Below are 22,386 nucleotides of genomic sequence, written 5' to 3' on the forward strand. Positions count from 1 at the left end.
GTCCTTCTGTTCCTCATTACAGGAAAATAGATGTCTAGCCTACAGCCAGATATGCAGGGAGTCTTCTTCAGAGGACAGTATCACAGAAAATGGAGCAAATGGAAATTAGACAACACAGTGATTTTAGGCCCTGTGTTTTAGTTCTTTCGATCCTTTTCAGTACGGAAAGTGTTTTGCTCAGTTTTATAGTGAACTCATAAAGGGATTATTAATACTCCTTAAATTTTATGCTATACTGTGTTAAGCATATAGTACCACAGACTTTATTTGTGGCATAAACTATATAGTATCAGTATCAGAGAGCTATTCATTTTTGAGGTAGTCCCAGTAGTTTATTTTTTATTTTGTTTCCCTTGCCTCAGGAGACATACCTAGAAGACGTTGCTAAGGCCAATGTCAAAGAAGTTACTACTTGTGTTCTCTTCTAGGATTTTTATGGTTTCAGGCCTCACATTTAGGTCTTGAATCCATTTTGATTTTATTTTTGTGTGTGGTGTGAGAAAGTGGTCCAGTTTCATTCTTTTGCATGTTGTTGTCCGGTTTTCCCAACACCATTTGTTGAAGAAACGTTCTTTTTCCCAGTGGATATTCTTTCCCTGCTTTGTTGAAGATTAATTGACCATATACTTGTGGGTTCACTTCTGGGCTCTCTATTCTGTTCAGTTGATCTATGTATCTATTTTTGTGCCAGTACCATACTGTTTTGATAACTACAGCTTTTAATAGAGCTTGAAGTCCAGAATTGTGATGTCTCCAGCTTTTTCTGCTTTGAGGTTGCTTTGGCTATTTGGGGTCTTTTGTGGTTCCATACAAATTTTAGGATTACTGGTTCTAGCACTGTGAAAAATGCTGTTGGTATTTTGATAAGGGTTGCATTAAATGTGTAGATTGCTTTGGGTAGTATGAACATTTTAATAATATTTGTTACTCCAGCCCATGAGCCTGGAATGTCTTTCTGTTTCTTTGTGTCATCTTGAATTTCTTTCATCAATGTTTTATAGTTTCCAGAGTACTTTAGTTAGGTTTATTAGTAGGTATCTTACTGGTTTTGGTACAGTTGTAAATGGAATTGATTCCTTAATTTCTCTTTCTTTTGCTTCATTATTGGTGTATAAAAATGCAACAGATTCCTGTACATTGATTTTTGTTCTATGTGACTTTACTGAATTCATTTATCAGTTCAGCAGTGTTTTGGTAGAGTCTTTTGGGTTTTCTATATAGAGTATCATGTCGTCTGCAAATAGTGGAAGTTTCACTTCTTCCTTGCCAATTTGGATGCCTTTTATTTCTTTTTGTTGTCTGCTTCCTATGGCTGGGACTTCCAGTAGTATGTTAAATAAAAGTGGTGAGAGTGGACATCCCTGTGGTGTTCCTGACTTTAGAGGAACAGCTCTCAGTTTTTCCCCATTTCGGATGATCTTAGCTGTGGTTTTTTTCATATATGGCCTTTATTATGTTGAGGTTATGTTCCCTTTAAAGCTACTTTTTTGAGGATTTTTATCATGAATGGATGTTGTACTTTGTCAAATGCTTTTTCTGCATCTATTGAAATGATCATATGGTTCTTATCCTTTCTTTTATTAATGTCTTGTCTCACATTGATTGATTTGCAATATTGAACCACCCTTGCAACCCAGGAATAAATCCCACTTGATCATAGTGAGTGATTTTTTTAACGTATTGTTTGATTTGGTTTACTAGTATTTTATTGAGAATTTCTACATCTATGTTCACCAGGGATATTGGCCTGTAGTTCTCACCTTTTTTTATTTTTTAACTTATTTTAAGTAGGCTTCATGCCCAGCGCAGAGCCCAGTGCAGGGCTTTGAACTCACGACCCTGAGATCAAGACCTGAACTGAAATCAAGTGTTGGATGTTTAACTGACTGAGCCACCCAGGCACCCCTGTACCATCTCTTTTTTAGTGGTATCTTTATCTGGTTTTAGTATTAGGGTAATGCCGGCCTCATAGAATGAATTTGAAAGTTTTTTTCCTATTTTTTTGAGAATAGGTCTTAGCTCTTCTTTAAATGTTTGGTAGAATTCTCTGTGAAACCATCTACCTGGCCCTGAACTTTTGTTTGTTGGGAGTTTCTGATTACTGATCGAATTTCTTTGCTGGTTATCAGTCTGTTCATCTTTTCTATTTCTTTCTGCTTCGGTTTTAGTATTTTATATGTTTCTAGGAATTTATCCATTTCTTCTAGATTGTCTACATTTGTTGGCATATAGTTTTTCATAATATTCTCTTATGATTGTTTATATTTCTGGGGTGTTGGTTGTTATTTCTCCTCTCATGATTTTATTTATTTGGGTCCTTCCTGTTTTCTTTTGATAAGTGTGGCTAGAGGTTTATTAATTTTATTAAATTTTTTTTTTTTCTGAAGAACTAGCTCCTGGTTTCATTGATCTGTTCTACTATTTTTTAGTTTCTGTCATTTATTTCTGCTCTAATCTTTACTATTCCTGCTAGCTTTAGGCTTCATTTTTTGTTCTTTTTCTAGCTCCTTTAGGTGTAAGATTAGGTTATTTGAGATTTTTCTTGCTTCTTGAGGTAGACCTGTATTGCTAGACACTTCCCTATGAGGACTGTTTTTGCTTCATTCCAAAGGTTTTGGACCATTGTGTTTTCATTTGCATTTATTTCCATGTATTTTTTTTCTTCTACTCATCTTTCTTTTTTAATATTTGACTTCCCAGCATAATCTCCCATGCTACTAAGTTCTCACATTCACTTAGCCAACATGGCCTAAAAGAAGTAAGATTGCTCTTTAGAAAAAAATGGAAGTGTTCGATATAAATTGACTGACATCTATCATGTCCTCACCTCCCAGTCTTGACTAGATTAACTCTTAATATTAAATGGTCAGGGCGCCTGGGTGGCTCAGTTGGTTAAGCGACTGCCTTCGGCTCAGGTCATGATCCTGGAGTCCCGGGATCAAGTCCCACATCAGGTTCCCTGCTCAGCAGGGAGTCTGCTTCTCCCTCTGACCCTCCTCCCTCTCATGCTCTCTGTCTCTCATTCTCTCTCTCGCAAATTAAAAAAAAAAAAAAAAAAATTAATATTAAATGGTCAGGTTTTTATCTCTATCTTACCATAACATTATTTTTTCCTTAAGATTTGTAAATGAAAGCATCTGTTTTCTAGGAAAATTTTTATGAGAAAATAAGAGCTGAGCTATTCCTGCGTTTTTAACAGTACTTTATTAAAGACAGCATTGTTTTGTATAATTTTTTTTAAGTAGGCTCCACGCCCAATATGGGGCTTGAACTCACAACCCTGAGATTGAGAGTCACGTGCTCTACTGACTGAGCGAGCCAGGCACCCCTGTTTTGTACATTATTAAGATAAAAATTGTACATGACCTCCTTGGTTTTCTTAAGCAGATAACAACAGTATAAAAATATGCTTTGAGGGTGCCTGGGTGGCTCAGTTGGTTAAGCGACTGCCTTCGGCTCAGGTCATGATCCTGGAGTCCCGGGATCGAGTCCCGCATCGGGCTCCCTGCTCAGCAGGGGGTCTGCTTCTCCCTCTGCCCTCTTCCCTCTCGTGCTCTCTGTCTCTCATTCTCTCTCTCTCAAATAAATAAAATAAAATCTAAAAAAAAAAAAAAAAAAAAAGCTTTGATATTTGTTGGAAATTTACCTCAGTACTTCATCTTGTATATGCACTATTGTTAATTTTTTAAGTTCAAATTCCAGTTGTTCATTGCCAGTATATTTTGTATATTTACCTTGTGTCCTGCAGCTTTGTTATAGGTGTACTTGCTTATTAGTTCCAGGAGTATTTTTGTAGATGCTTTGGAGTTTTCTATATAAACAATCATGTCATCTGTGAATAAAGATAGTTTTATTATTTTTTTTCCAAACTTTTTAAACCTTTTCTCTTTATTTTTTCCCTTAAAAGTGATTTTACTAGTTTTAAAAACAGATAATGTAGGATTTCTTTTTTTTTTTTTTATTTAAGATTTTATTTTTAAGTAATCTCTGTACCCACCGTGGGGCTCAAACTTAAAACCCCAAAATCAAGAGTCACATGCTCTACTGACTGAACCAGCTAGCCACCCCTGTAAGATTTCTTTTAAAGCCTAATTTTCTCTCCTACATTTCATCATTGTTTGTCATACTCCTTTGTGAGTTTGATAAGTAAGTGATTTCTTCCAGTTAGTTGATTGTATAGGTTTTTTTCTTGTTTTCAAGAAAATCATGAAGTAAAACACGAACGGATCCCTTATCAACTATATGTATATATATTCTTAGTGGGAAAAGATTCAACAATCTTAGTTTAGTCTCTTATTACTCAGTATGAGTAAAAATAATAGTATTTCTTTTTTAGTTTTTCTTAACTATATGGTTCAGTAATGTGTTACCTATGTTCATTTTCAGGAAACACAAGAAGCAAAGAAGTCATTCAATAAGAAGGATGAAGAACATATACTGTCAGGAAGGGAAAAGAGATTGGCTGAGCAGATATCCTCATACAATGTAAGTAAGAATAAAATATATAAGCTTTTCTTTTTTTTAACAGAGTGGTCATAAGTTTTGTTGTTGTTTTTTAAAGATTTATTTATTAGAGAGAGAGCATGCATGATGGGGGGAGGGGCAGAGAGAGAGGGAGAGAGAGAATCCCAAGCAGACCCCGCACTGAGTGCGGAGCCCAACTTGGGCCTCGATCCCACAACCCTGAGATCACAATCTAAGCCAAAACCAAGAGTCAGATACTTAACCGACTGTGCCACCCAGGAGCCCGTAAGCTTTTTTTTTTCCCTACAGTATTCTTCCCATATTTTTTCTCTTTCTTTTATATGTTTTCCTTTTTACCTCAGTTTTTTTCTGTACATCTGCCCTGAGAAATATTCCACTCTGTTGTGTTATATATATTTATATAAAACCCTTTTTATAGGATTTATATTCATGTAATCTTTTCAGTTTGTATTTTATTTACTTCAGTCATAAATTAGAAATTTAATTTGTAGAGATTAGTAACAGATGATCAGAAAGCAAGAGCCCTGGTCTTGCAGCCATGTACTTCCCCCCCCCACCCCCCCCCAAGCTGCCTGCACCGCCCGGCCATGGTCAGTCCCACCACTTTCTCTGAGGTTGTGGTGGACGGGGAGCCCTCAGGCCACATCACCTTCAAGCTGTTTGCAGATCAAGTTCCAAAGAGACTGCAGAGAACTTTCGTGCTCTGAGCGCTGGGGAGAAAGGATTTGGTGATAAAGGTGCCCGCTTTCGCAGGATCATTCCGGCACTTACATGCCAGGCTGGGGACTTCACATGCCGTACTGGCACTGGCGGCCGGTCCATCCATGAGGAGAAATTGGCGATGAGAATTTCATCCTGAAGAACACGGGTCCTGGCATCTTGTCCATGGCAGAGGCTGGACCCCACACAAACACCTCCCAGGTTTTCATCGGCACTGCCAACACTGAGTAGTTGGATGGCAGGCCGGTGGTCTCGGGCAAGGTGAGAGAGGGCAGGAATTCTGTGCAAGCCGTGGAGCAGTTTGGGCCCAGGAACGGCAAGACCAGCAAGATCACTAAGATCACTATTGCTGACTGTAGACAAATCTAATAAATTTGACTTGTATTTTACCTTAACTACCACACCATTCCTTCTGTAGCTCAAGAGAGCCCCGTTTCACTCGATCTGCTTGAAATATCCAGTAATCTTTGTGCTCTTGCTGCAGTGCTATGGGTTCCATGTTTTCCTTGCTCCCCTCCCAAGTCCAGCTGGATTGCAGAGTTAAGTTTATGATTATGGCATAAAAACTAAACAACAGCAACAAAAGAAAGCAAGAGCCCTACTAACTCCTAGAGATCCTCAGTTCATATTTTAAATTATAAGCAGATTTGGAATGTTCAATGTGAGGATTTAAATATGGGACAAAAATGGTTTTTAAGATACAGTTCAGTCTAAATTTATAAACAGTATTCATTTGACATTTTGTTATTTCATTATATGCTCTTGCATTAAAAAAACAAAAACTGATGAGTGGTCCAGCTAAATGTAAATCACTAAACCCTTTGGCCCCTGCAGTGTTCAGGTGTTTAAGGAAAATTACCTCTGTTCCCAATGTATTAGTTAATGAAAAGTTCCATAAGCATTAAAAATATAATTAGCATGATTAATTGGACATATGTAGACCAGTACACAAACAGTGAAGCATACATGAAACATTTTTTGAAACTGACCAAAACTCAAACCACAGTGGAACATTTATGAAAACTGACCAGCTTAAGAGTCAAATCTCAACACAACTGAAAGAATTACTGTCATTAAAACCATGTTCTCTGACCACAAGGAATTTAAGTTAAAATTCAGAAGAATTTAAAAGCCTTGTACAACTGGAAATTAGAAAAATTCAGAATTTAAATTTTCCATGAAAGACAACATGATAATGGAAGTTAGAAAATACGTAGATGTGAATAACACAAAAATACCAAATATCAAAAATATGTGCACTGCACTATCAGGTGGTACTTAGAGGCAAAATTATAGCTCTAGTGAGTTCTGTTAGAAAAGAAGAGCTAAAAATCAATAAGCTGGGCCTTTTTCCAAATAGGCATTTCCTATAGTAAACATATATCTACCCCGTGACCCTACAGTTTCATCCTTGGGCATCTATCTACTTAAAGCAAATGAAAACCTGTCCACACAAAGACTTGAATATGCTTTATTTTTAATGTTCTCAAAAAGACTTCTACAAGAAACTCTACCTCGGGATGCCTGGGTGGCTCAGTCAGTTAAGCGTCTGCCTTCAGCTCAGGTCATGATCCCGGGGTCCTGGGATCGAGTCCCGCATCAGGCTCCCTGCTCTGCGGGAAGCCTGCTTCTCCCTCTCCCTCTGCCTGCCACTCCCCCTGCTTGTGCTCTCTCTCTCTCTCTGTGTCTCTGACAAATAAATAAAATCTTAAAAAAAAAAAAAGGAAACTATCTCTGAAACTAATAATACACTATATGTTAATTAACTGAATTTAAATTAACAAAAAAGATTTGCACATTGGAAAAAAGACTTCTACAAGAATGTTCATTGAAGCTTTATTCATATTAGCAACATTCTGTGGACAGCTCAGATGTTCATCAGTAAGAGAAAGAAAAACTGAATACAGTGAAATACTACTCAGCAATAAAAAGGAACAGGGCGCCTGGGTGGCTCAGTCGGTTAAGCGACTGCCTTCGGCTCAGGTCATGATCCTGGAGTCCCGGTATCGAGCCCCACATCGGGCTCCCTGCTCTGCGGGAAGCCTGCTTCTCCCTCTCCCCCTCCCCCTGCTTGTGTTCCCTCTCTCGCTGTGTCTCTCTCTGTCAAATAAATAAATAAATCTTTAAAAAAAAAAAAAAAAGGAACAAATTACAAATAAATGGAACAACTTGGATGAGTCTCAAAGTCATTATACTGAGTACAAGGAAGTATGTACAAGGAAATACATACTGCACTGCACCATTCCATTTATGTGATGCTCTACATTAAGCAGAATGAGTCTGTGGTTGAAAAAAATCAGAATACTGGCTGTTGGAGGGGGGTGTGGGCATTGACCAGGAAGGGGCAAAGTGTTCTCAGTGATAGAAATGTTCCAGATTTTGATAAGATTTTGTATTATAAAACTCAGTGAATGTAACAGTTAAGATTTGTGCATTTCATTATATGTAAATTTACCTTAAAGGAAAAAATTATGAATAAATATTGAATTCTAGCTAATGAAATGAAGGCTGAAGTACTTAGGGATATGTGTAATGATGTCTGCAGTTTACTTTTAAATGCATCAAAGGGTGCCTGGGTGGTGCAGTCAGTTAAGCATCCAACTCTTGATTTCGGCTTAGGTCTGGTCTCAGGGTCCTGAGATCAAGCCCCAAGTTGGGTTCTGTGCTGGGCATAGAGCCTGTTTAAGATTCTCTCTTTGCCCCTCCCCCAGCTCCCCTCGCACACTCTGTCTCGCTCTCTCTAAAATAAAATAAAATAAATTTTAAAAATATGCCAAAAAGATTAGAGTTATAATCTTATGCTGAAATTTTATTCACAAGATTTACTTTTCAAAATAGTAATAGTCTTAAAAACTACCGTCTAACTCTTGGTTTGGATTAATCAAACACTCTTTAAAGTATTAAGACATTAAGACATGAAGACAAAAAAAAACCAAAGAACTAGACTCTTAGCATGAATTTTCAAAAGCAGCTAAAAAATTATCTCATTCTAAATAAATTGCACTGGCTTTTATAAATTGTTATAAAACACACATTTTGTTAAATGATTAAATTTGGTAAATCAGAAATTGGCCATTTAGCAAATTACTCTGTACATGAATTGTCCTCAGGGTGATTTTTAGTGAACTGTTTCTGGTTGTTTTCGTTATTTTTTTTATAGCTCCAGCATTGGTTTGGTCATGGGTGTCACAATGTGCAAATTATGCAGAAACAGTATCCCTGAAGCTGCAGGAAGAACAGTTCATTTATCATAACAAATTTGAGCACTTGAATTGTTGGAATTGATTGTAGTAGTCCAGTGGTTTAATGTATTCCTCTTTTTATTGATGTTTAGTTTACTAATATAGGGGATCAGTAAATTGAAACCTGCTATCTTTATTTCTCCATTTTTGTTTGCTTTTGTTACCTTTTGTACAGTACGTTTGTTTGTTTGTTTTTAAGAGAGGGATGGGGGAGCAGAGGGAGAGGAAGAGCAAGTTGACTGGGGGCTTGATCTCACGACCCTGAAATCATGACCTGAGCTGAAATCAAGAGTCAGACACTTAACTGACTACACCACCCAGGCGCCCCCATCCTTTTGTGCAGTTTTGATCATCAGTATCAATCCTGTTCCTCTAGGTGAAGTAGGGCCTCTACGGCTTCATTCTTTCTCACATCTCCTCCAAACCTTGTTCTCTGTTTTCTCTAGCACCTTCTTAGATCCTCACGCCTTTCCCCTTCCAATTCTTGATAGCCTGTCTACCTTCATCCTTATTACCCCATTAATGAGGTATTTTCTCATTCATGAGAAAGGGAGGGAAAATGTGGAGAAATGATGCTAAAAGATTAAGGTTTTCTAGTATGGCTTTCTTACATTTATACATTCATATATAATTCTGTTACATTATAGTTCCTCCATCATACAATTAACCCTGCTCTTCATGTCCTTTGTGTTGCTTTCCCTCTCCTCTCTATTAATAGCCAGTCACCAGAAAGAATGATCTACATAGCAGGTTCCACATCTGGTGGGTCACCTGTCTGAGAACCTGGGTGATTTTTAAAAGCACGGGTTTCTGAGACTCACAGTTGGCAATTTAGATTGATGAAATCTACAATGGGGCTCAGGAATCTATTTCTTTTCAGTCAGTCAGGAGTGGAGACCAGCAGTCTTCAGGTGTTTTTGCTTGGTAACCGCTAAAAGAAACCTTTATCCTTCACATCTAAAAATTTTTATTGTAAGTTTCAATAGTTACCAAGAATGTATTTTATAGGGCATTACTCTGTTAAATGTTTCAAATGGAATCCAAGTGCCATAACAATTCAATATCAGTTATTATCCATTAAAAATATACATGAACAAGGGTGCCTGGGTGGCTCAGTTGGTTAAGCGACTGCCTTCGGCTCAGGTCATGATCCTGGAGTCCCAGGATCGAGTCCCACATCGGGCTCCCTGCTCGGCAGGGAGTCTGCCTCTCCCTCTGACCCTCCTCTCTCTCATTCTCTCTCTCTCAAATAAATAAATAAAATCTTTAAAATATATATATATATATACGTGAACAAGCACTTTCATAACATTTGGAAATTTTATTTCATCCCTTTTTCTCCTTGAATTCATAATTTTATTTCTCTTCTGCCACAGAATTTTATCATAATGAAAGTCTCTTACGCTTGAAAATCTTTTATGATTATATTGACAAGTGTCTCTCCCTCTCCTTCTGCCCCTCCCCACCTCACGCTCGCTCACTCTTTAAAATAAATAAATAAATCTTTTTAAAAAAAAAAAAAGAATTGGAGGGGCGCCTCTGTGGCTCAGTCGTTGGGCATCTGCCTTCAGCTCAGGTCATGATCCCAGGGTCCTGGGATTGAGCCCCGCATCAGGCTCCCTGCTCAGCGGGAAGCCTGCTTCTCCCTCTCCCACTCCCCCTGCTTGTGTTCCCTCTCTCACTGTGTTTCTCTCTGTCTAATAAATAAATAAAATCTTTAAAAAAAAAAAAAAAGAATTGGAAAGCACTTGACTTGCAAATCAATTTGTTTCTAAAAGATTTTACCAAGATTTATGAAATGAATGAGAGGGATTAGGAAAATGGAAGTAGTGGTAATTCAAATACATACCTAACTAATATAGTATCTTTTTTTTTTAAGATTAAAAAAAATTTTTTTTTTTTGCCAGAGAGAGAGCTTGGGGGGGAGAGAGAGAGCAAGAGTAAAAAGCAGGAGGAGTGGCAGGCAGAGGGAGAAGCAGGCTTCCCATGGAGCAGGGAGCCCAATGTAGGGCTTGATCCCAGGGCCCTGGGATAATGACCTGAGCTGAAGGCAGACCCTCAACCGACTGAGCCACCCAGGCATCCCAACATAGTATCTTTTGTACATTCTGCTAAACCCCATAGCTCCAGATTGAGCTTATTCAGTTGATTGAGAATAACTACCATATAACCTAATTGACAAAGTCGGTTCTGGTTGTCAGATCAGCCAAAGTAAGACTTACTTTCTGTCAGAAAATCTCGCTTCGTTTTTCCATTCAGATAGATGTGTTGATGATTATTCCAGTGACACTTCTGAATTCTAAAGTAGAGAGGTAGGCATGATAGTTTGTCTCTTGGATGAAATAGGATGCTACATTTTCAGCATTTCTTACCAGTGCCTTCTTATGTTGCTTTCACTAAGCTCTCTTTAACTTCTTTGCTCTCAAACACATTCATTAACAGGGTAGGGCCTGGAAGTGATGTGGTTGCTAAGCAAAAATGACCCTTTCTTCCACTGCCCTTCTATTCAGTCTGAGCACAGAACATTCGAACAAAAACCAAACACCAATTTCTGAGGGATACCACACACTTAGGAGAAATATGTATGGGCGCCTGGGTGGCTCAGTTGGTTAAGCGACTGCCTTCGGCTCAGGTCATGATCCTGGAGTCCCGAGGTTGAGTCCCGCCTCAGGCTCCCCGCTCAGCAGGGAGTCTGCTTCTCCCTCTGACCCTCTTCCCTCTCGTGCTCTCTCTCATTCTCTCTCTCTCAAATAAATAAATAAAATCTTTAAAAAAAAAAAAAGGAGAAATATGTTTAAGATACAGAACAGGGTGCCTGGGTGGCTCAGTCAGTTAAGCATCTGACTTGATTTCCCCTGAGGTCACACTCTCTGGGTTGTGAAATCAAGCCCCACTTCATGCTCCCCAGTAAGTGGGGAGTCTACCTGAGATTCTCTCCCTCTGCTCAGGCTCGCTCTCTCTCCCTTTCTGTCTCTCTAAATAAGTCTTTTTTTAAAAAAAGATCCTCTGCCCCCCCCCCTCCTACTCTCTAAATAAATGTCTTTTAAAAAAAAAAAGACATAGAAGAATACAAAGCCTCCCTGGGTTTACAGTACCTCAGTTAGAGGAAGTTTCCTCTTGCCAGTATTTCACATTTTTGTTTGAAACCATGGAGACTTGGTCTCCTGGGCAGTATTCTTACAGTAAGGATCTGAGAGGCCTCTCCTTTGTGAAGTGGTAAAGGGCTAAAATAAAAGGGGAGAGATCAAGATAACAAGATGCCTTATGGAGCAAATCAATTTTAAGTGAGGGTACATGAAGAAGTTGAGCATTGTGGGTGGATAACCTTAAAATTATCCACGCCTCCATACCACATGGACCCCACTCTCTGTAGCCCGCAGGCCCACGTCTGCCCACCTCTGAAGGCTGCCGGTCTGTACTGCCTGGAACCACTGCTGCATTCCACTCCCTGCTCCTTTAACTCAGGGCCATTCTTTCTTGTACTTGAATCAATACTGGAAGGTCTAGAATGACTCTCTAGTTGATGAAACCAATGGCCTTTGCTCAGACCTCATCCTACTAGGTATATTTGAAACCGTGAGCACCTGTCCCAACTAAGAAGAAAGAAAATGAGGGATGTAGGAGAAAACAGAAAACTGAAAGGAACAAAAATCTCTTAGCTTATGGAATATGCCAGTATATCCTGAGCGGGCCGTGAATTTTGTCACTCCTGTGCCATTATTTTTTGCATTTGCCCTTGTTTCTGCTTCAGCCTAGCCATGCCCTTTCCTTCCTATCCGCCTGTTCAGGCTTCGCAGACCAGCACATCCATGACACTTTACCCAGGCTCCTCGGTGACAATGTAATTGCTCTTCCTTCTCACCCATGTTCTTGGCTTGGACTCTAATTATGACACACCACACATGGTTATTTCAAAGTTTATTTCCTCTCTGTCTTGCTTTTTTTTTATTACTATTATATAATAATGGTAGTTAGTAGATGTCTTCATTTTGGTTGAATTGAATTTCCCTCTGATACAGATCTTCTTCATAGATCCTGTCTTGGATTTGGCAAAACCTGACAGGGTTTGTAAAAAGCCCTCCTTAATGTTCATCATTACTGCTTAATCATTTTGCTTCATGATCATATTCTGTCCATAATCTATACAAAGAAAGATTTTCATTTCTACTCTCTTGCTTTCCCCCAGGAATCAAAAAGATCAGAATCTCTTATGGACATTCATCATAAAAAATTAAAGAATAAGGCTGCTGAAGAGAAAAATAATCCCCAAGAAAGAATACCATTTGACCGTGATAAAGATCTCAAGGTTAATCGGTTTGACGAAGCTCAGAAAAAAGCTCTGATCAAGAAATCTAGAGAACTAAACACCAGATTTTCCCATGGCAAAGGCAGTATGTTTTTATAAGTAAGTATTTCAGTGAGGTATACTTTCAAACTGATAAATTTAAACTCTTCTGAGTGCTCTGTTATCCATAAATAATTGTGTGTAAAAATCTATTTCCTTTTATAATAAAGTAGATTATAAACCTGAAAATCTTTTTTGATAAGTCAACCATGATTTTTTTTGAATATTCAGCCCTGGTGGGATAAAAAATGTAGTTTTACCAGAAGAGTAGCTTTTGTCTTCAGGCATTGCCATTAAGGACACTAAAAGTAAAGTTTAGTTTATAAGAAATGGCAAAGGAAAGAGTGGTTTGAAGCTTGGGTAAATATGCAAGCTTTCGTAAAGAACAGAGAAAGGAGATGTGTTTATAATCCGTGTGTTAAACAAGATCACAGCTAGAAAACGTTCATTGTTTTGAAAGCCTCTCTATAAATTAAGGTTCAAAATCCTTATATCCTTCATCCACAGCTCAATCTAACAAGGGTTCGTAAAGGTGAGTAAGGAATTACTTAAGAGCTAAGGTTGCTTCTTAAAATCTTTATCATTTTTAACTGTATGAAACCTACATCAATATTAAAATGTGGCTTTAAAGGAAAATACAGAGGTACCTGGTTAGTTCGGTCGGTGGAGCATGCGACTTTTGATCTCGGGATTGTGAGTTCAAGCCCCATGTTGGGTGTAGAGATTACTTAAAAATAAAATCTAAAAAAATTAAAAGGAAAATACAGTTAAAGTTAGAAATATTTTCCAACTTACTGAACTTTCTTATTCTTCAGGGGGATTTCCCTGTGCAATGAAGAAAAGTTGAAGAATACTCTTTTTATCTGTCTATCTATCTTTATCCCTTTGTTTTGAGTTCCTTAAGATTAGAGGTGACTTTAGTCTTAAAAAGCATACAAACTTACCTTGTGCTGTACGTCCTGTAAGTCCTGTGAAAACCTAAAGTCAGTATTTCTTATGTGGAATAGAATTTTATGTGTCTTTGGCTTCTGAGGAAGTGTGGGCTTTTCTTCAAATAATTATTTGGAGGACCCATCTATTCCTTAATTTCTGTGGTGTCTCACAAGTATCCTATAAGATCTGGTCAGGACTATCCACTGAATCTCCACCAGAGCTTAGACCTCCTCATCAAATATTACTTGCCTGCCCTGGAGTAAGTGTGTCAGGTCCTTGTAGTCAATCCATGAATTTGAAATTGTTTGGGTTTCCCTCTAAACTGCAGCCTCTGAATACACATTTACGAATAGAGGGCTTGGAGGTTTCATCTGTTTTGTTCACATTTTGCTTGTTTGGACAATCAGGGCTTTTTATTTGTTGCTTGGGCTTTTGTTTTGGTTGGTTGGTTGGTTGGTTTTTAAGTCAGAAAGAAGGGCCTCTGCATTATCTCATGTGCTAAGGAAAAACTATTTTGATTTTTCCAACTTTAATAAGTATTTCTAGGGGAGGCAATCTGAGGGACAAAATATGCCATGAAGGGGCGCCTGGGTGGCTGAGTCGTTAAGTGGCTGCCTTCAGCTCGGGTCATGATCCCAGGGTCCTGGGATCAAGCCCCTCATCGGGCTCCCTGCTCAGCAGGAAGCCTGCTTCTCCCTCTCCCACTCCCCCTGCTTGTGTTCCCTCTCCCACTATGTCTCTCTCTGTCAAATAAATAAATAAAATCTTTTTTAAAAAAATATGCCATTAAGCATTAGCAGTGTGAAGTCTAAGACTTGGTCTCCATGGTCTCAGCCAAAGCTCTCTAAGTCTTTAAACTTTGCTGTGCAATGATCTTATTTTACCCATTTATATTTAACAGATTTTAGCTCATTTATTGGGGACTGATCTTTTATATCAGTCATGAATAGTCTTTTAAAAAAATCAAGTTCATAATCCCTGAATACAAAAATATAAATGGAAACTCTAATCATAACCACCCTAATGAGAGTATGTAAGTTTGTAATGCTTGAGGTAGTCTATAAGATGTTAAATAGAACATTCTAAACAGTTAAAGCCTAAATTCGAATTCTCTAAGTTATGTTTTCTTACAGAGCCATCCTAACTGTTCACTAGTTCTATGTTGTAGTTTTGATAAAGCATGAGAGGTTTTGTTTTTTGTTTTCTGTGGGGAAAAAAGAACACAAAATGAGAGACTAGGTGGAAAGTGTGAGGTTTTAATGGAAAAACGTTCTGACTCCTAGTTCATTTAGGCTTTATGACAATTGAGTGAACTGTTCAAATTATGGCACAAATTATTCTTTGCTTTTATGATACCAGCATAAACAGTAGCCTACTCAAGGAGCGTAGCTATTAAAAAGATGAATTATTCTCCTAAGCAAACTGAAAAAGCTTCTTGTCTAAGCAAAATTGAACAGAACCACTGTTTGCCTAAGGTGTCATTTTTAATGAGTAATATTTTCTGAACACAAAACTTTGTGCAAAGCATCCATTGCGCTCATTTAATTTTGTTATAATTTTTCCCCGATGAAAGGAAAAAATGTTTTCAAAAGTTCCTCACCCTTATATAAATTTCTAACATATATTTTTGAGAAACTTGGAATTTTTTAAAGTAAAAATGTCACCTTTCATTACTTATTTTTGTTTTCTTCACCTTAAGGGGATAGGATATTTCCATATCACATATTTGCTGTTTTTCCCCTCGCCTTGAAGCGTCTTTGTCCTCAGCAAAAGGGAGAAAAACCTCTTCTTTCTGCCTAATGCTTTCCATGAGTTACCACCTTACTGCTCACTTGGATGTAATGCTCTTTCATGCCACCCCAGGACAGTTTTAATGAAATGTAAGGCCAGACCAGAGGTTTTATGCCCCTCAGAGAGCCTACGCCCAATATAACAGCATTGATAATAAAAGAACAGAGTTGTTTACACAGAATGGAAAGGTGCCCATGTCTGCCCCTCCCCTCTTCCAAAGTGGTAAAAAACCTACTTAAATCAAGTCTCCATCCATCTGGCAGAAAACTGGCATTGTTGACATCTTCTAATAAGAACTTTTTAATTTCCTATACGTCTTGGCTAAGTTTTATAGAACTGTGACCTCCTTTGACACTTAAAAATGAAGAAGAAAAAAGAGCAACACTAAGTTCAAAAGGTCAAGCAGATACTTCAGCTTTCTTTTCTGTTGAAGGTAACATCTAAGTTCATTGTACCTGAAATTACATGATTTTTGTCCACCTCTATAAATCGTCATCTCAGATAGATTACTTCCACAAAGTAACCACATTACTGATAAATAAATGGTGGCTTTAGCAAGTGAGGGAATTGGAAGTGGGGACAGAAGGTGAGAGATGATGGTTTCACCCAGTCATTATCAGGTAAATTAAAGCCTTCTTATATTGGGCAAAATATTGTAAATTAAGCCCTGCTCTTAAAAAAAAAAAAAAAAGCCATGGTCTTTCTAAGAGTTTTTAATCGTATTTGGATATAGCAACCATTTGACATTTAATTTATCTCTTGAACTTTTAATAGTTCTTTGAATTAATGACTTTTTTTAGAAGTGAGGTTGAGATTGACATGGTACTGAAGCTTACATGCTCCAGAATAGATTAGTAGTTATTCTATAAATTATTTGGTCCCCAAACATGATGGCACTTTTTATTTCTTATATAGGGAGGATAATGTTAATATTATTACTCAAGAAACATATGATCATGGGAGATATGTTGTTAAACTATCCACAAGAGTCCTATCACGTCTCTTTTGTACTCCTTCCATGGTAATGATAAGTATTATTAGAAAAAACAGTTTTCTGTTGAGTTATGTACCTAAGAGGAAGAATTAACGTGGTGGGAAGTGGTTAGAGATGGGGCCACTGTAACATCGGTGCCAAGTCTTCTGTTTCATGGTATTAATTTATTTTACTTTGGCTTTTGACACCATCATGAGATTTACGTCTGCACTTACAGAGGCCATGCATTTCCTATTATAGGAGAGGTATATTTTTTTGCAGCTTAAAAAATTGTCTAACTGTGACTCTAGTTTGTAAAGTATTATAAAGAGCTATACACTGCCCCTTTGAATCTTTTCATTTTGAACTTTACAGGAAAAGACTGTTTTTAGAAAAGAATTCCTGATGTATAATTTGTTATGTATAAATAAAGTTTCATCTCTATCCAAGAAGTTGTGGTCTTTTATTTTTGTTCTGTTTTAATATAATTAACTCCTCTGAAGCAGGCAATATTGGCAAAGAGAGTATTCCACAAAAATATATTCTGGCCAATCAGATCATTTTAGGAAGAAAACTCACTTGCCAAGTTTTCATTATCCCAATATAACTACAATTAGTAACTGTTTCTTTAGACATGCAAAACAAATTGGAAATGCTCTTAAGAGCACCATGGCCCAAGAGGAACTAGAACAGGCTTATAACCAAGATTCCATTGTTCTATGTATCATAAGGTTTTATAACGGTAGGTGTTTTCAGGGGTGTTTGATTATCAGCTTTTTTTTTTTTTCCTCTCTCTACTTCCCAAATTCTTTCAGAAAGCATGTGTTCTTTTATAATTTGGGGTGGGGAAGTTATCCCCCTTTTTTATAAAGTCCTAATTTTTTATTATATAGGGTTAGTTGAGGATGAGAAACTTTTTAGGTAAAATGATAAGGAAAGTCTTTCTGAAGAGACGTGGAGGGATAGGGTAGCTGGGTGATAGACACTGGGGAGGGTATGTGCTATGGTGAGCGCCGTGAGTTGTGTAAGACTGGTGAATCACAGACCTGTACCTCTGAAACAAATAATACATTATATGTTAAAAAAAAAAAAAAGATAGTAGGAAGGGAAAAATGAAGGGGGGTAATTCGGAGGGGGAGATGAACCATGAGAGACAATGGACTCTGAGAAACAAACAGAGGGTTTTAGAGGGGAGGGGGTGGGGGGATGGGTGAGCCCGGTGACGCGTATTAAAGAGGGCACATTCTGCATGGAGCACTGGGTGTTATACGCAAACAATGAATCGTGGAACACTACATCCAAAACTGATGATGTAATGTTTGGTGATTAACATAACATAATAAAATTAAAAAAGAAAAAGATGCTAGCAGTGTGAACAGTGACTGACCACACATGCAAAGGCTTGAAGCATTAGTTCTGAAGTGTTTGAAGAACTGCACCAGTGTGGGCGGTATATAAGAAATACGGGGGCTCAGGGTTGGTCCTTGCTACTAATACTAGGAACCCCATATAAGGGCATCTGACCCAGTTTTAGAAGATGAAAGGAAGCCTCCCAGAGGAGAGTATACTTTAGCCAAGTCATAAACATCACCCAGGAGTTAGCTAGATGGGTCCTAAATCAAAGATCTACCCTACCGGCCTTCTAGAATTTCCCAACCATGTCTGAATTCACCCTTTAGGCCCTTGCTCTGAAGACAGCATGTACTCCACTTATGTCATCCCAGCAGAAAATTAGCACATTGAACTTCTGCCCATACCTGTCACCAAAACTAATTATTTTAAGTAGAGCTGGGGTCGTTTTTCTATTTTTCAAAATCTGTTATGAATTATTGCTCATTTCCTCCTCATAGGCCTAATTATTAAGGATTATATACATTATTTTTAAGAGCTAAATAGCACCAGATGAATGCAACAGATATCAATTGAGTAATTAATCTTTAGAATGCCAGGGCATGGAAGAATATTTTCATTTATCTTTTTCTTAATTCGTGATCCTTGAACCACCATCAGAATCACCTGAGGAGATTGATTAAATGCAGGTTCCCAGGCCCGCCTCTCTTGAATGGGAATCTTTGAGGTTAGAGTCCGGGAATCTCTGTTTTTAACAATTTCCCAGGTCAGTCTTTATAAACTCAAGTTTGAGAATCACTGCACTTGTTATCTACATAGTCGTTTTATGTTGCATGGCTACAATCACTAGTACCAGCAATAACTTGCATTATGAAGAGTGGAGAAAAATTGTCATTTCTTTTTTTTTTTTTTAAGATTTTATTTATTTATTTGACAGAGACACAGCGAGAGAGGGAACACAAGCAGGGGAAGCAGGACAGGGAGAAGCAGGCTCCCCGCCGAGCAGGGAGCCCGATGCGGGGCTCGATCCCAGGACCCCGGGATCATGACCTGAGCCGAAGGCAGATGCCCAACGACTGAGCCACCCAGGTGCCTGAATTGTCATTTCTGTCAAACATTTTTACCAGCCAGCTACTACAGGCTTCAAGATTCTCCTGTCAATGATAATTTGGTTTCATGAGACTGCCTTCTCTTAGGCTCCTTTTAAAATGGAAGAATCTTGGGATGCCTGGGTGGTTCAGTCGGTGTTAAGGCTGAAAAATTTCAAGGGCCCATGCTAGAATATTAAAAAGAACTGCAAAACTAATTTCAAGTCTCTCTGATAACCACCTTTCTACTGTCCAGCCCTTCCATTTGGTTTCCTTAGGATGGAGTAATGTTGGCCAAACAGGCCATATGATAAGGTAGTTAGTCCTGAAGTTTTCTCTTCATACAGTCAATGCTCTGAGATGGAAACGGATGTGCTCCTTTTATCACTGGGCACAAGAGCCGTCACTAACATAGGGGTGTTACACTATGCTAATTAAGAGCAGAAACATTGGAAAGAGCAGCCTGGATCGGAATCCGGGCCCTGCTACTGGCTCTGTAGACTTGAGAAAGTTCCCTAACCTATTTCAGCCATAATTTGTCTTAAAATGAGACCAGTAATACCTCACAGTCTGTTATGAGGATTACGGAGATGACACATGTAAACAATTAGCACAAAATCCAACAATAAATGATGGTTATCATTGTAGACCCCTGGATGATGAACCCTCTCAGACTTTTGTAGACATATCCACTCATTTCTTAGAATCTCAGAGTAGTCCTATATTTATCAGGGCTCTTGGCAGCAAGTGATAATAAACCTAACTCATACTGGCTTAAGCAAAAAAAAGATAATTTATCCCCTCATGTTATGAAAAGTCCAGGAGGTAGCCCTGGCTTTAGGTACAACTGGATCTAAATGCTCAAATTATGCCATCAGGATTCTGTCCCTGTCCCTCAGCCTGGTTTCCTTTGTGTGGACTTCATTGTTACATGGGCTTTCTAGTTGGTGACAAACATGGATAGCAGCACCTCTAAAGCGACATCCTACCAGCTTTGCTTCTTCCCATTAAATCCAGCCAAAGCCCAAGGACTAATGCTAATTGGCTCCAAGGACAAGCTTTGGTCATTTGTTCATCCCTGAATCAATCATGGCCAGGAGACCCAGCATCCGGTATCCCAGGCTGGTTCACGTCCCCTTTCTATGGAGCTAAAGCCTACCCAACCACACAGACTTCAAAGTTGGGAGGGTAGTTGCCTAATAGAAAATGAAAGTGCTATATCTGGAAACAAAACAACACATGCTACAAAGGCAAAACAGCTGAGGCTTGCATTAGCCCCCATTCCAGTTTTCATCCTACCAATTTTCTAGTCGGAATACCAGTATTGTTTACTAAAATGGGATACCACCCACATGCCTCTCAGTTCTCCCCAGGTTATCACTATTATTACCTGCACATGGTGAATCTCCTTTCCATTAGGTATCTTCTGGTCCAGGTCTCAGTGATGAGTCTGTGTGTGGGGAGGTATGGGGAGGGAGCATGCATACACTGAAGTGCTTTACAGATACCTGAGCCAGGTAAGGTTCCACCCAGTAAGACAGTCCTGCTTGTCTCCTATTTCTTGGCTTCCATCAAATCCTCTGACATCAAGAAGCACAACGTAGATGACAAATGAAGGCATCACAGCGTATTCACCACATTCTACTGCAATGGACAAATCACAATACAATCTGTCGCAATGTATGAATCACAGTACAATTCAAAATGCTTTATTTAGCCTTTCTTTTTATAAACAAGACAAGAAAAAGGAAAGGGAAATGACAAATTATGAAAAATTGCCAGCTTCAACCCAATCAATAGCACAGAAGCTTGCCTGACCTTGCCAATTAATCATGTATCTCGGATAGAAGGTGTTCAAAGTCTGAGGCAGCTCTTGAGAGGGGAGAGCCAGAGTGGGGACCACAACCCGCTAAGTCATAAAAGTAGGTGTCAGCAAGAAGGGAGATGGGAGAGTCTCAAATTCCCTCCTGAGCACCTGGAGGTTAGGTCCGGAGAACTGCCAAGGGCAGGAGGCAGCAGAGAACCTTAAAAAGACATATCCACCCAGAGCACCACAATGTGACTTGTTTGGAGTAAGGGTCTTTGCAGATGTAATTAAACTCAGGATCTCAAGATGAGATCAGCCTGGACTGAGGGTGGGCCTTACCTCCAGTGACTGGTATCCTTACTAGAGAAAGTTCCTATTTGCCACAAGCCAAGGAACTTTACAAGCCACCAGAAGCCGGAAGAAGGGAGGAACGATTCTCCCCTGGAGCCTTCAGAGAAAGTGTGGCCCTGCTGACACACCTTGATTTCGGACTTGTGGCCCCCACAACTGTGAAAGATAAATTCTGTTGTTTTAAGTTGCCAAGTTGTGGCAGGTTTTTTTGCAGCAGTCCGCAAAAACCAATGACCAAATAGGAACTGAAGTCACCCTCGCTGCTTCAGGGCCAAGATGGCGGCCTCGTGTTAGCAACTTCTAGCTGGCCGTGGGCATTGACTGAGGGCACTGATGGGCCACCGATTCATCACGTACTCCGCTGGTTTCTAGTCTCTGTGCCATAACGTTTCCTTAAAGGAAACTGGAGGTATTTTTACCTAAAGAAGGGAATATATTCTAGGCAGGTAAAATCTTGAAAACAAACAAAACAGTAAGTAAAAAGCCTGACAGGGAGTAACGAGAAATGGATTTTTTTAAGTGTTGTCAAGTGGAAGAAGTTCTTTAATAGTTGTTTAAAATTAGCAATCAAATTTTTTACCATAGTGCTGCCAGCCTCCTATACGTTGCAATTAGATAATTTGTGAATGTATGTTTCTAAAGATAATAAGTTGGGGGTTTGGGGGTGCCTGGGTGGCTCAGTTTAAGCGTCTGCCTTCGGTTCAGGTCATGATCCCAGAGTCCTGGGATCAAGTCCTGCATTGGGCTCCTTGCTCAGCAGGGAGTCTGCTTCTCCCCCTGCCCCTCACCCTGCTCATGCTCTCTCTCTCTCTCTCTCTCTCAAATAAAGAAAATCTTAAAAAAAAAAATAAGGTGGGTTTTTTTTTCTTACATAGGTAACTTTTTTTTTTTTAAGATTTTATTTATTTATTTGAGAGAGAGAGTGAGAGAGAGAAAGAGCACAAGAGCGAGAAGCAGACTCCCTGCTGAGCAGGGAGCCCGATGCGGGACTCGATCCCGGGACTCCAGGATCATGACCTGAGCCGAAGGCAGTCACTTAACCAACTGAGCCACCCAGGCGCCCTAGGTAACTCTTTTTAAATGAGCTTTGTTTGTACTGCCTCCCAAGCAATTGCACTTCAATGTGAGCAGTAATCACATTAATTGAGGCATTAAAAATACAAGTGATACTTATTAGAGTATGAGCTTTGAATTCCTAGTTATAATGCAGAAAAGGGTTCAGGAGTCATTTAGACCAATGCAGTGTGTAGCTATAGCCAAAATAATAATAGTAATAATCTTTTTAAAGCTAATAGATTATT

General features: G+C 38.9%; 1 protein-coding gene and 1 pseudogene across 1 annotated transcript in view; both read left to right on the forward strand.

Moving 5' to 3' along the window:
• Positions 1-15,109, forward strand: part of GPALPP1 (GPALPP motifs containing 1) — a 37,407-nt gene extending 22,298 nt beyond the window's left edge. Inside the window, exons 7-9 of the mRNA XM_045869483.3 lie at positions 4,387-4,485; positions 12,634-12,852; positions 13,608-15,109. Of these exons, the coding sequence (XP_045725439.1) occupies positions 4,387-4,485; positions 12,634-12,852 (318 nt within the window). The 3' untranslated portion in view covers positions 13,608-15,109. The remainder of the gene's footprint in view (positions 1-4,386; positions 4,486-12,633; positions 12,853-13,607) is intronic.
• LOC129045652 (peptidyl-prolyl cis-trans isomerase A-like) lies at positions 4,498-12,625 on the forward strand (annotated as a pseudogene).
• Positions 15,110-22,386: the final 7,277 nt, after the last annotated feature.

The sequence above is a fragment of the Mirounga angustirostris genome, unplaced genomic scaffold (assembly GCF_029215605.1).
Source record: "Mirounga angustirostris isolate CCGP_5_RB_7025 unplaced genomic scaffold, mMirAng1.0.hap1 SCAF_3, whole genome shotgun sequence".
In the NCBI taxonomy this organism is placed as follows: domain Eukaryota; kingdom Metazoa; phylum Chordata; class Mammalia; order Carnivora; family Phocidae; genus Mirounga; species Mirounga angustirostris.